Source organism: Mustela putorius, unplaced genomic scaffold (genome assembly GCF_011764305.1).
Source record: "Mustela putorius furo isolate JIRA1106 unplaced genomic scaffold, ASM1176430v1.1 tig00003834_pilon_pilon_pilon, whole genome shotgun sequence".
In the NCBI taxonomy this organism is placed as follows: Eukaryota; Metazoa; Chordata; class Mammalia; order Carnivora; family Mustelidae; genus Mustela; species Mustela putorius.
The window spans coordinates 62,325,114-62,339,810 of record NW_025421987.1 but is presented as its reverse complement, the minus strand read 5'-3'; the positions used below and the strand labels follow the sequence as shown (position 1 = coordinate 62,339,810).

The following is a 14,697-nucleotide window of genomic DNA, read 5'->3' as shown; positions in this document are numbered from 1 at the left end:
CAGTGATTCCATCATCCCTGGGTGGAGGTTCAAGTCTCTAAGGGATTCCTTCCTCTCCTGCAGGGTCTTTTCCCCCCTATCCCTCCTCCTGGCCCTGCTTTTCTTAAAGAGCCGGAGAGAGTAGCTTCCAGTTGACCGATTTGGCATCAGTCACTTCTCTAGGCTCCCAGCCTGGCCTGACCCTTAAGGCTGGCTAGATTGCACAGCCCTAGCTGGGAGTGGATGTGGAAGATGTCCCTTCAGCAGCTGGTTCAGCCCAGAGCTGGTGGGATCTGCCAATATGGTCTTCTCCAGGTAGGGAGCCGCTGAGGTATTCCCAGACTGTCCCCCAGTGCTGGCGCAAGCAGACTAACACACACACACACACACACACACACACACACACACACACACACGGGGCAGACTTTTATCTCCGGTTCCTGCTTCAGCAATGCATTAGGAATTTTTCCACTGGTGTAACAAAATCACGCCCAAGTTGGCTTAAACAATAAATGTGGGTTATTGGTTCTTGTAACTGTAAAATCTTGAGATAGGGCAGGTTTCCGGGGGGTCCTGAGCCAGGAGATAATATCCCCAAGGTCTTTCCGTGCCTCATTTCTACCTTCCACGAGCTGGCTTCATCCTGATGCCTACTTTCCGGAGGGTGGCATAAGGGAACCAGCAGCTTCGGGGCTACAGGCTTCCTCTCAAAGACGCGGCAGGTGGAGGAGAGAGCAAGCTCTCTAGAGGAGCAAGGCAGTTTCTCTGCAAGACCTCACCAACAACTCGCGATTCCCTCACCCGAATAGTCCCGAGCCTACACCTGAACCAACCTCCCCCGCAATGATCAAGGGGTGAAGGGCCTTGCTGACCACTACAACCTCCTCTCCAGACTCAGCAATCCAACGACCTGTCCCACTCCCAACTTCATTGTGCCACAGGGGACCCCCACCCCCATCAATGTTGGTTGCGTCCTGCCCCCTTATCCGCGGTCCCCAATTTCATAGTCTGGGAAACCGAAGTTCCAAGCCTTGGAGAACCGAAGCAGGTTCGCTCTGAAACCCAAAGGATTTCGAAATCGAAGCAACGGCAGAGAGCAGCCGGGTCCCCGACTGCGCTGGGGGCGCGGCGCAGGGTGGTGGCGGGCAAGCTGCGCTCCCTCGCAGGAGAGTCTCCGCTGCCCTCCCCCGCTCCCGACCCCGGTCCCTCTGCCAGCGCAGCCTGGGCCAGACGCTCCGGCCCCGCGCCGCAAAGGCGCCGCCGCGTCGGGGCTTCGAGCCCGCGCAGCTGGGGCCCAGGCAGAGTGGGGCGGGGCGGAGGGGCCCCGGGGTCGGAGGAAGCGCTGAGAGGGCGCGGCCGAGCGAGGACCCAGGCTCCGGGCAGCGGGCCGCCCCGGGGGCGGAGGGGAGGAGCCCGTCGCGGCCTTATTTCCTCGAGCGCCGGCACAGCCCGCCGGGAACCCGCTCGGTCGAAAGCCGCACCTGCAGCCCGCGTCCATGCCGCCCCGCCGGCAACCGCCGCCCGCGTCTGGGCCCTGGGGCCCGCGCCCCGCCGTCCTGCTGCTCGCGCCGCTGCTGCTGCTGCTCGCCCTGCAAGGAGTAGCGGCGGCACCCGTGGGGGCCGAGGGACCGGAGGACTCCCCCGGGCTCCAGGACGCGGAGTTCCCGAGCGGACTCCTGCAGCAGGCGGCGCGCGCGGCGCTGCACTTCTTCAACTTCCGTGCGGGCTCGCCCAGCGCCCTGCGAGTGCTGGCCGCCGTGCTGGAGGGCCGCGCCACGGTGAGTGCCCGGGTGACACGGCGGCTCAGCGCGTGGGCAGGACACCTGTGCGCGCGCGCCCGTCCGCCCCGCGGAGTACGACGCTGGGGGAGATGGGGCCAGGGCCTCGGCGGCTCCGGAGTGGTCAGGCCGTGCGGCGGCCCCTGGTTGCGCAGAGTCCACAGGGAGCCGGCGGGCTCGTTCGCCGTTTCTGAGGCCGTAGATTTTTCACAGGGCAGCTCCCATTCCTGGGAAAGAGGTGCGTGGGGAAACTGAGGAGCGGGCCCCAATGGCGAGGCTTGATCTTGTCTGGGAGTATCCAGAGGTGCTTGCCAAAGGGGTGGTCACTGCGAGACCCACCTGGCTCCAGCAGAGATCCTGGGCGGGATTTTTAAAATCTGTGCCAGTTCCCCTGCAGACCGGGGACGCACTGTCTCTTAACAGCAGGCGACGCTGCTAGGGCTTCCGAGTGGTGTGGTTGGAATTGGTGCGTTGGCAGGGGGCGTGCAGGAACCTTCCTAATGCTGGCTTCTGGTTTAATGGGAGTGAACCAGAGCTGCTTTCCATGTGAATGGAATGAGTGAGAATTTGGCTGCTCCTGATTTGATTTCCAGGCACTGGCTGTTGGACCCTTACTTCTTTGTGTCTGTGGAGCTACTTTGCTTTCTTCATCAAACAGAAGTTTGCAGAGTTACAGAACTCCACTCAGTCTGTCCCCAAAGTAGCGACGCTCTTTCCAGTAATCCCCAAATACCCCACCAAACCTGCAGACTCGGTCTCATAAAATCTAGAATTGAGTGTGTGTAAATACATAGAGTTTTAAATAGAGGCAGTAGGATTTTTGTTCTAGACTTGGTGTCAGATACAGGGGTGGGGAAGGCCTTTTGGAAGCAGGGTCTCTTGCTCAAAGACTTAATCCTGTACCTCAGGTGGTTAAATTTATTGATGGATGAAATAAAATTTTTTCTTAGAAAAAGGCATCCTACTCTTCTCCCCTGTTTTAACAATCCTTGCTTTCTCATGGAGAAAAGAAGTTCAGTGTTACTAGTTCATCAGAGAAGTGAAGAAACAGAGCTTGAGAACTTTCTATCAAAGTAGGAGAGTAATTGCCTCCTAGAGCCCAAAGAGAGGGTGCATGAAGATTTGCTCCCTCATTATTCCCTACAGAAAAGTCAGTTTTCAAGTACTGGGAATTCTTTTCTTCCTTTCAAGGCCATAAAAAACTAAATAATAATACTTTGCTTTTTTTTTTATGTGTTTAGTCATCCCCTTGAAAGAAAATTAAGTACTTGGTGTCTTTCACGAGATAACTAAACTCTCTCGAAACCCAAGTGCATTCAGTAAAAATTCTCCGTCTCTTCCACAAGGAGCTCAGTCAGTGTTTTTCATCTGTAATAGTATAGTGTTCCTGAACTCTAAAGTAATTCTCCTTTGACCAAAAAAGGGGTGGGGGGTGCTCTCTTCGGCAGCACATATACAAAAAAGGGGTGGGGCAATAAGTCAATAAATTAGAGGCAGATATGCATGGGTGGGCAGGGATGGGGAGGAGAGTGGTAATTAATACGTAGAAGAATTCAGGGCATTGACTCTAAGAAAAGATAACTTCTTTTGTCATTTGGTTTACCTTTACATTTCTTCTGAAAATGGTTATAAATGTTTTTAAATCAAGGAGCCAGGAAAGAGAGCTCACTGACTTTCAGGGTCAAGAATCTCTTAAGAGTGAAGGGGTTTCAGTTTTTCTGCAGGTATTCAGTGAACTTTTTTTCTCCATTCCTCTACCATCTTCAAACATCACCACTAAATGAGGACCCACCTTCAGGGATGATCAAGGCGGAAATAATCCATGTTCTGCCAAACACCTAGGTGTTTTTAAGAATTCCGTAAGAGGATGGAAGTACCAATTGTAAAATATAAAAATGTGAGTTACCATTATACTGTCTGAGGGGTGATCCATTTATCCATGAGTTATTTCTTGAGCACTTACTATGTGCCTGGCACTGGGCTGGATATTATGGCCCCAGTTCAGATTGGGGTGGGGTTGATGGGAAAGCCTCTTTGAGATTCATTCAGTTTTGAAGAATTCTCTTGGCCACCTGAGTGAGGAGCACAGATATCACCTGTGTGAACCTTGCAATGTAGTGGCTTAAGGAATTTCTGCTCTACCTCCAAGAACAGTCATAGATTGACAAGAAGTGAAAAATGGTACATCCCCCAAATGGGTCTGCATTCTTTATTAAATTGGTGCATTTCCAGAGTGAGTGATCAGTTGCTACACAATGTTTGTCACTCATCCAGGACTGCCCCTAGGGCGAACAGGGGCCTGGGTGTGTGTGTGTGAAAAGTAGAGCCCCTAGGGAGCCCTCTTCACCCTAAGGGTCTGTGCAACCCTTTGTAAGGTGAGAGGCTGAAGCCAAGTCAGGGGTTTTCAAAGTAATGGCCCACTAGTGGGTTAGGAAATCAAGCTGGTAGGTTGCAGACGCTTTGTGGTTTGTTCGTTTATTTTTTTTTTTTTTTAAAGATTTTATTTATTTATCAGAGAGAGGGGGGGGGCAGAGAGCAAGCACAGGCAGACAGAATGGCAGGCGGAGGTAGAGGGAGAAGCAGGCTCCCGGCCGAGCAAGGAGCCCGATGTGGGACTCGATCCCAGGACGCTGGGATCATGACCTGAGCCGAAGGCAGCTGCTTAACCAACTGAGCCACCCAGGCGTCCCTGTTCGTTTATTTTTAACAAAATTTGTTGGAATACAAACTATTAGAATGCTTTGCAAATGTAAGAGTAAATTGTACCTAAAATGCATTTCAAATATATATTTATGAACTAGTTCGCTATGAAGAATGCAGTTCTTGCTGTGGGTTTTAGCCAAAAAGATTTTGAAAACCGGCGAACCAAGTGATAGTGATATTTAAGACCTCTTCCAGCCCTGAGGGATTTGATTTCTTGGTGTGCAAGAATCTCTCGTTTTAGAAACCCTATCGCTCTCTTGTGGTGAAATCCAGTAATAGCTGTGGTGGTCAACGTAGCTAAGTTTTGAAAAGAAATCAGTGATAGAGCTGCAGAAAGAGCCAAGTGTTTTGCTTTGTTTTGTTCTGTTCTGTTTACTAAATTATAGGGAGAGATTGCAGACCACAGTTTGTGTTCCCTCACTTTCCTATCTGGTGCCGTCTTTCTTCTGGCTTTGCCCCCCACATAGCATGTGGCACAGCCTCATGACCCACAGTGCGGGGTGGTGAGAGGTGCTGGGTGACGCTGATATCCAGGGTCTCCTAGACTAGCTCCTTCCTCCCTTAAGAGGCTGCTCCTTACACTGAGATGGGTCTTAGCAAGTCCTGAGACCACTGCCCCTAGGAGATGAGAGGCCAGCCCTTACCTTGGCATTTAGAGATCCGTGTGTGTACGTACTTCATGAGGAAAGCAGCCCACTCAGCAATCCGCTGCTGTTTGGGGATTGGTCACTTCAGGTGAATGTCCGCTTCACTCCTTGGCTTCTGTGTCTGGGGAAGGGAGGTTATGCCCATACCTCACAATGCTTCAATTTAAATTAAAAGCAATAAATGTAAATGTATCACCTATTTGGGGTATAGGGCCAAGGCCATTTCATTGTCACCCCTTGCAGTTTTTCTAGAGTAAACTCAGCCTTTATGGATCATCTCATTCCTCTTTTGGTTTACTTACAGTGCAGGGAGCACTTGCAAAGAATACAAAGTACAATCCTCTACTTTTACCCTTTTATCTTCCTGCTCAGCCTTGACTCATCCACACCCAATTCAATAGCAAGAGTTTTAGAGACTTAATCAGATTCTTCTACAAATTTAACTTGGATTTTGTGGACATTATATTTATTTTATTTTATTTTATTTTTTGCTCCCAGTCTTCACAGTTTATGTGACAGTTTGCATGCAATTAGGGAATAGGTACCCCTGGCAGGAGCGGGTTTGGGAGCAGAACAATGGCAGGCCTCAGGCCACCGTCGGGGCAGACAGGCTGGGCTACTGCGGGCACCCGCCCATGTGTCTGACAGCTGAACAGAGCCTGTCCACTGAGCCACAGGCTTTTAGGAAAGCACTTACTCTGCTAAGGAAAACCTTCTTCCTCTATCGCTGCCCAATCTTTACTTTCACTCAAGGAAGCCTCCTAGATGCTTTTATAATCATCACAGAACAGGGGTGGGATTTGCAAGATGAACATGGTGTCTCTCTGTGTGCCCTCCCATAACCCTGGGGATGGAACCTAACCCTAGAGCCCAAAACAGACACACACTCTCCTTGCCTCCCAGGCATTGCTGGTGCTGAAAAGGCACAGGTGCACCCAAGGTCTGTGCCCAGCCTTCCACCCCCGCACCCATCTGGTCCACAAAACCCTAACTGCAGAGTCTGGGCCTAGCACGGGATGGGAAATTTCCACCTGTCCCTGACGATAAGCTTAGGCCTTGGCCTCCTTGGCACTTAACACCACTCACCCAAGCCAGCTGCACCCAGATGAGCTAGGAAGTAGGAATGCTTCTGACCTCCTTGTAATAAATTGTTTTGAACCACAAACTTTTTTTTTTTTTTTAAACCAGCCCACAACACTTTTCCACTTGTCTTGCCACATGTGGTGTCCTAGCCAGGGGTGTGTGTGATCACAGATTATGAGCAGTGGCCCCTGACTAAAGCTCACTGGTGGAGGAGGGTCATGAATCTAACCGCCAGGACTCTGGCTTAGTTGCACACTCTTCCTGGAACAGCCTAGGTGGTTCTGTTAGAGATGGACTATTAATACTCAGCCCTGGCATGGAATCAGTGAGGCTGGATGTTCAATGCACACAATAGCTCCCAGTCCAACCTGCCCTTTGATCTCTGTCTCTGGACAATGAGTCACTCGAGAGATTTCTCCTCACATATGCAGCCTTGGCACTTATTTGCCTTTGAGATGGTGCCCCCGTCGGAGAGGTTTTTCAGAGCTGGTCCCACAGGAGTGGCTGGGGATGGTAGCCGTAGCAAGTCTCCACCTGAGGTTACATCTTGAGGTTGGTCAGCACGTCTCTACCCAGTAAAGTCAAGTTGTCAAAGGGGGTCTTGTACCATAGCTGTGTGTGGGATGGACATAAAACCACGGTGGTCCCCAAAGACCTTCCTGCTCGGAGCACAACAGTAAGAATCGCTACCATCTGTAATTAGTTCCACTGCTGTACACAACAAGTTGCCACAAACTTTATAGATTAAAAGACCCCAGAGGTTTATTCTCTTACAATTCCAGAAGTCAGTAGTCCAAAGGAGTCTAAATCAGGGTGTTGAAAGGGCTGCCTTTCTTCCAGAGGCTCTAGGGGGGGAATCTGTTTCTCGCCTTCTTCAGGTTTCTGCTTTGGTTTCCATCTTCCGTGTTCAAAGCCAAGAGCACAACATCTGGATGCAACACTACTGTATCCTCCTTAAAAGGACTCTTGTAAACACATTGGTTAAGGCCACTGGGATAATCCAGGCTCTCTGCCAAGTTTGAGGCCCCTCAGTCCTCACGTTGGTGAAGTTCCCTTTGCCATATTAAGTAACGTATTTATAGATCTCAGGGATTAGGACGTGGGCACCGCTGAGGGCTGTTACTCAGCCTACCTCACCCAGTTTCTGGGCTGGCTCTGGGCTCATGCAAGTACTCCCCACAATGCCCGACACGTGACTGGACCCACGAAATAGCAGCTCTCACTCACGCTTCGCTTCTTGTCTGGCCCATCTCCACCACCTTGGTAATGTCCTTGCCTCCAGACACGTCTGTCCTCAACACGTGTCTTGGTACCTGATTGGGGACTGCCTTGTCCTCGCTCCTCAACAGGACCATGTCTGTTTCTATCCTGCGGAAGACCTCAGACCTCCTTGTTCCTCCATTCCTCTGACATCGGGCCCTGTGAGGAAGAAATACTAAATATTAATGTTTGTTCAGTGAAAATAAAGGTAGCTGGAAGGGTGCTGGGGCCATGGGGCATCTGGAACCCAAGCTGGGCCTGGCCCAGCCCTTCTAGAGGGATGAGAGAGACTCAGCTAGGTTACTTACCTAGTAACTAGGTTACTTACCTAGTAACCCTCTCATAACCAGTCTTGTCCAGTGAGCCCCACCCTGAGCTAGAGAGGAAGCGGAGGGTAACACGGCCTCTGGCCATTTCCATCTTAGTTTCTTTCCAACGGTCAAGAACTTGGAATCAGAGTTGGCTATACACTCTGTGTCGTTCTGTCTACTGGTACTTAACCTAATAAAGCAGAGTGTCCATGTGCAAAGGTCTCTTTGGACCGCATGGGATGGAGCCTGAGAAGGTCATGAACTTTCGTTCAGTAGACTGTTTACTTTATCTGGCATTGCCCAAGAGAAGAAAATGTAGTATGATAATTCCCAGGTATAATGGAACACACTGGAGCTCTGTCCAGAACATAAGAACAGCACAGCAATTTTCATCCACAAATGATTCATTTACTTCTCTGCCACTGAGCCTGACTCATAAAGTCAACCTTCCAGAATGAAAAAGTTTGCTTTTACTGAAATGGCAGGACATTTATGTTTTCTTACTAAATGTGAAGGCTGGAGGGGACATTTAAAAGCTGAGTCTGTCAGGCCAGCGGGGCCCAGTGTGTGTGGGAAGGGAGATGAGAATCACCCTGGAACTCGATGCCCGCGGGAGTTGTCCCCGCCACCCACCCCCTCAACCTGAAAGCATGAAGCTGGAAGTTGTCACCACGAGTTCTCAGGCAAGATGAAGGGACTGTGCTGAGCAACCATCCACGAAGACAGGAAAAACAAGGACCGTGTTTCCCCCTGAGCACAGGGTTTTCTTTCTGTAGATTAGCTTTTGGCAAAATCGTGTCTTTGGAAACTCTCAAAGTCACAGCATTTCCATGGTCTCCCTGTGGCAGCCGACAGCAAGCCTTCTTGGGGACGCCATTTCTGCTCTTTCATCGGCTCTAGGTTTTTGAGTGAGTGTAAAGGGGATGTTAGGTTTCTAAAATGAAATAAACATCTATTCTCTATCCCTCATTAAGGTCCTCAGGTTTATTTCCAATATTCACACCGATATTTCCGTGACTTGACTTTAAACAAACACTGTATTGTATCTAATGTAAGTATAGTCCAGACATTTGCTGGGAGAAGAATCTTTGATCCGTTGACATGAAAACAAACCTTTATGTTTTATAGTAAACGGGTTTGTACTAAAAGTAAGCCATGACTTTGCAGAGTTTTAACTTCTTTTTTAAATTTACATTTAATTTTTAGAAGATTTTATTCATTTATTTTAGAGTGTACGTGAGCAGGGGCGGAGGGAGAGAGAGAGAGACAGAGTGAGAGAATCCTCAAGCAGACTCCCCACTGAGCCTAGAGCCCGACGCGGGGCTTGATTCCATGACCCTGAGATCACGATATGAGGTGAAATCAAGAGTTGATTGCTCAACTGACTGAGCACCCATGCGCCCCCGTTTTAACTTCTTGGTGGATATATAAAATGTCTACCTGGCAAAGTAGTTCCCCATGTAATAGGAAGCAAGGAGTGAATTTTCGTCAGCATTCTCTGTATTTGAACGGTTTCGGTCCAGAGTGCTGCCTTCAGGTGCCCCAGCTTGTGCAAGAGCCTGTCCTGTGCTGTCATGGAGTTTACTGGTTGGGCTCCCTGAAGCAGAGGGTACCTTAACCTTCTGAGGCCCCATGACTTAATGGCTAGGGACACCATGTCAACCAGACTTTGAGCTACATTCCTCCATTTTGTCCTCAAGAAAGCCTTGGGCCCTCAGAATTGTTGTGTCCTCTGTCTCTCGGTCATCTGTATGCTGGTGACTGTCACTGTCACTGGAGCTACTTGTCACCTCTGCCCCTCCCTCAGAACTTCAACGGTTCCACTCAGCACCTCGAGAGAAGGTCTCAAATGGTGGTCCCCAGACCAGCGGCAGCAGATCCACCTGGCACGCCTTAAAATGCTGATCTCCTGGGCCCTCCCCTGGTGCTGACCCCACACTCCGGAGGGGCGCCCCATCACACTGGCTTTTAGCTGGCTCTCCAGGAGATACTGTTGCCGCTTAAGTTGGAGAGTCACCACTCTAGAATAAAGTCTCTGTAAGAGGCCTTCTCTAATCTGGCCCCAATCCACCATCTTAACCTTCACTCCAAGTATATCCGTCCGTTAACTTGTCGACTTCCCAGCCTGGCTGCTCACCTCCATGCCGGGGCTCACACTCCCTCCCTTGTGCCAGGCTCCTCGCCCTTTCTCTCGACTTCTCGCAGTCCCAGGCCTCCCCAGAGATTTCCTCACCTGCGCCGGCTCCTATTCCCCTATATACCTTACCTGAAATAGCGCATCCTGGGCTCCTTACAAAAGCTCAGATCATCTTCACTTACGCACTGGTTGGGGGTTGTTGTGTCCTCAGAGAAGATGCACTGAAGTCCTAACCCATGCACCTGTGCATCTGACCTTCCCTGGAAATACAGCCTCTGTGGATATAATCAGATTAAGATGAGGCCGTGCTGCATTAGGGCCCCGAATCCAAGGACGGAGGTCCTTAGAGGAAGACCACATGAGAGAAAGATGCTGTTTAGAGACAGAGCCGAGGGGTGCCTGGGTGGCTCAGTGGGTTAGGCCTCTGCCTTTGGCTCAGGTCAGGATCTCCGCTTTCTGGGATCGAGCCCCGCATCGGTCTTTCTGCTCAGTAGGGAGCCTGCTTTTCTGTTTTTCTGCCTGCTAAGTGATCTCTCTCTCTCTGCCAAATAAATAAAATCCTATAAATAAATAAATATATAAATACATAGCCGAGACTGAAATGCTGCAGCTGTGAGCTGAGGAGAAGTCAAAGACTTCTGGCTGCCACCAGGAACCAGGGAGAGGCAAGGAGGGATTCTGCCCAGACCCCAGAGGGGGCACAGCCCTGACAACACTTTGATTTTGAGCTGTAGCCTTCAAAGCTGTGAGAGTATCCATTTCTGTGGAGGCAGCCAATTTGTGGTACTTTGTTATGGCTGCCCTAGGAAACTGACACATGCCCATCCCTGTCCTTCCAGAAGGTTCCGGTGGTCTTGCCTGTAGGAACCATGGTTGTAAGCACCATCTGTCTCCCTCCCTTTCCTCTAGCCCCTCAGGCACACATTCAAGAGCTTTCTTTCCACCCTCGCTTAGAGGTTGCTGGCCCGGTTCAGCTTCTGTGCTGTGTGGGGGTAGAGCAGCGGTCAGAAGCTGGGCGTTATTGCTTACTAGCTCTTGACTGTGGGTGGTTGACTCCATTTCTTCATCCTTAAAATGGAGCAATGACTGTATCTACCCAAAATGGCTCTTGGGATCTGCGAATACACAGGCGGTGTAGAACCCCAAGGAGCATGTAGTGAGAGCCTGTTATATATGCCTTTATCATTTTTTCTTTCCCCATGGCTAGCAGGATGCCCTACGTACAAGCATGCAGTCAGTGCTCGAGACCGATTGGCTAAGGATTTGAGGAGCATGTCTCTTACCCTCTCCCCCAAAATGTAGTCTACCGAGTCCAGTCCTCCTTCGAACACTTTCCTTTGAACACTTTCTCAAACGGGACTTTAAGATCTTTTTTTTTTTTTTTTTAAATTTTGCACAGAGAGAGAGAGATCACAAGTAGGCAGAGAGGCAGGCAGAGAGAGAGCGGAAAGCTGGCTCCCTGCTGAGCAGAGAGCCCAATGTGGGACTCGATCCCAGGACCCTGAGATCATGACCTGAGCCGAAGGCAGAGGCTTTAACCCACTGAGCCACCCAGGCGCCCCTCAAACAGGACTTTAAAAGCAGTCTGTTTGCCTCCCTACTGCAAGGGAAGCCCAAAATCTAAGTGCTGCTCCTTCCCCTAAGAGCACGTTGTGAGGCTCGGCATGTGAAAAGTGCACATGGGAGGGGGCTGTCTTTCCTCGTAGCCAGTGAGGGCAAAACCAAGAAACCTGGAAAACAAGACAGATTAGTATAATCCACATCATTAGTGGTCCCTGATTGTAAAGCAGTTTTTTCTAGGCTACAGCCCATAAATCCTCTTTTATACATAATTAAAAAGAAATCTGTAGCAAAGAACTGCTAATTCATCCCTTCAGGTTATGCATTCACACAATCATTTGCTTTGTTCGTGGACTTTCCCTTTATATAAAGGGCCAATATTCTGGAAAATATTAGAACAGCAGGTAGTGTCTCTTGCTGTGTTTGAAGAAACAGATAAGACTCCCAAATCTGTCTCCCACTTGGACAGTTTAGCAGTGGGGGAGGGGATGGTGGGGGGAAGGAAGGGCATAAGCACCATGACCAGCTATATTCCAGGAACGCTCCTTCCCTCAGGGAAGCCGGAACTGTTGTCACCTTTCCCAGAAGTAAACTCTTAAAAAAAAAAATACCTATTTAGCTTTTTTTTCTTTATAATAGCTATGAATGGACGGATTAGCTTTGCCCCATGCAGCTGTAGCAAGCCAAGAGCCAGCTGTGGAGGGAGGATCACCCGATGGGGAGAGTTGGGCTCCTTCCGATGGGGTGAGGACATCCATGCTCAGCTACTTCGGGCTTAGCATTTTTCAATGACTTTCTATCTTTTTTAAAGGCCTGTTCGTGGGCTCTCCGTCTTGGGTCCAAAGCTGAGGGAGAACCACACCTCATTTCAGGAGCCGTTTTTGTCTTTGGTCCCCGGAGGCTCCTTCTGCAATTTGTTCTTGTATCCCCGTTCCCCGTTCCCCCACCTTCCATGGGCCACCATCAAAAAAGTCAGATGTGTATTCATCTGTTTGTCTGTATTCTTACAAAAGATATTGTTGGGTTTGTGTGCAAATTTTTATTTAGACAATTTTTTGTAACTGGTTTTATGCTGTACATACGTTTCTGTTTTCACTCTCAGAATTTCGGATCCATGTACATTGCTGTATGTCAGCTAGTTTGCTCCCTGTGGCCCCAAAATGGCACTCTGTGGCCGGTACCCCCATTTTACTGCCCACCCTCCGGGGATGGACACCAGAGTGCCTCCAGCTCCCCCTTACACATATGGTGCCTCGAGGAACCTCCTGCTGTGAGACCCCAGGAACCAGCGTCCCGGTTCCTGTGGGCTGTGAACCAGAGGTGGGTTAGCTAGCTTGCAGGGCATGTGTAAGCATGATGTGACCAGTCCAGCCAGACTGTCCCCGAGCCAGTCTACATCAGACTTCTCTCGGTCAGCCCCCAAACCCGTCCCTCAGGTAGCCCTAGCCACTTTCTAATGTATTGCCAGTGATGTTACGGAGATACCTCAAGGCTTCTTTAATTTGTATTTCTCTGATTACTCATGAGTTTGAACTGGCCTTCAGAGCTCTGTTAGCATAGTTAGGACATGTGGGGTGCTCAGAGCAGTCCCCTGCACAGACCCACTAGGGTAGCTGTTGTTCTCTAAATACAAGCATTGTTTAAATGATGGTTGGTGTACTAATGTCCTAATATAAAACTTATATTCTACTGGTTATTTCTGCTCTTGAATTACATTCAGTGTTTGCCTTCTACTGTGGCCCTCCTATCTGCCCACCGTGTACTTCTCTCCATTTCCACCATCCCCACCTTGGTTCATCCACGACCCTCTGCTCTCCTCCTGCAGTCTCTGTGCCCCGTGCTCACTCTGGACACCTCCTTACTCCGGCTCCAGCTCGCCACACTCCAGTACAAGGATCTTTTAAAATCTCTTCCATCTCTCCTGGCTTCCTATTTCTCTGCCGATAAAATCCTCACCATAGCCTGTGGGGTGGCCCCTCCTCATCCTGGCTCCCTGCCCTCTGGCCCCAGCGGCAGCTCCTCGGGGAACTTCCGCCCCACCGTTGCTTCCCCGTGGGATGACTGGCCTGGACTGCTTCCTCTGCCCTAGTCAATTCCCTCTTCATCTTCACAGTTCCATTTAGAGGTCACTTCCCCAATCCTGAGACTAGATCAGTCCTCCAGGTATCCTTTCATAGCTCTTAAGTCATCTATAATCACATGGTCAGTTCCAAAGGGATCTCTTTGAAGTCCTTGTCCTCCTACACCCCCGCACCGCCGCACTGCGCTGAGGGCCCAGGGTACCACTGCGTTGTCGCCCCATGTTCCAGCACCTAGCATTGCACTCCGAGCTCCTGCGGTGGGTGTCCAACAGAGGCCTCTTTACTGCAGAACAGTTGTAATCAAAGAGAGCCAGAGGGAAACACAGCCCTGCAACGGCCAGGGGGCACGAGACACTCACTCTGTCCCCGATGGAGCCCAAACTGGCTACCAGGCTTATCTCCAGAGGAGCAGCAAAGTGGCCCCCCAGGAGCTGTGACTCACCCCAGGAAGGAGGAAGAGGCCCTTGTGGGAGATAAAAGCTCTGCTCTTGGTAACTGATAAAGTGCAACCAAAAATACAAAAATCTTATTTTGGACCAAATGTAGATGCTTTTAAGAGTGCCTGATTAAAATAAGGAAATCAAATCAGCAAGGCAAATAACTCTTCAGAAGGCCAGACTCCATTCTGACTCAGCTCACAGCCTTTGTTAATCGAGTTCTGTTTGTTTCCCTACACAGAGTACGTACTGATACCTCCTTTTTCCTCTGTGTGTTTTCAAAAAACTGTTTTCAAATACTATCTTAAGTAGGTCATTTAAAATATGCACAGTTTTATCAAGGATGAGGAAGACTTTTGTTAATCCTTTCCTATGACAAATAATCACCACCCCCCATGCATTACTGATAACGAAGTTTGATGGTCCCTGACCCTCCTATCAGAGGCCCACTTGGTGGGGGTGGGGGAGCTGGAAGTGGGTGTAAGCGAAGGTCCCGCATGTAGCAGGTGAAGAGGGCCCAGGGCTGGCACGATCAGCGTTTCAAGGTTTAGAACCTGCTGGCAAGCGGAGGGGCTGCCTTCTCCGAGTTCTAGTTCATGGTGGGTCCCACCGTGGTGTGAGAGTCAAGGGCAGCAAGCCCACCATTCCTCACGTTCCTTTAACTTGGGAAGCGAAGACCCCAAAGTAGAGAAGTCTTGGAGACAGGGGCAATGGACCGCCT

At 50.1% G+C, this 14,697-nt stretch overlaps 1 protein-coding gene across 1 annotated transcript in view; it reads left to right on the top strand.

Moving 5' to 3' along the window:
- The first annotated feature begins 1,375 nt into the window (after positions 1 to 1,375).
- The window catches only part of RARRES1 (retinoic acid receptor responder 1), a 56,634-nt gene continuing 43,312 nt past the window's right edge, over positions 1,376 to 14,697 (top strand). The window contains exon 1 of the mRNA XM_004755641.3: positions 1,376 to 1,757. Coding sequence (XP_004755698.1) covers positions 1,476 to 1,757 — 282 coding nt within the window. The 5' untranslated portion in view covers positions 1,376 to 1,475. The remainder of the gene's footprint in view (positions 1,758 to 14,697) is intronic.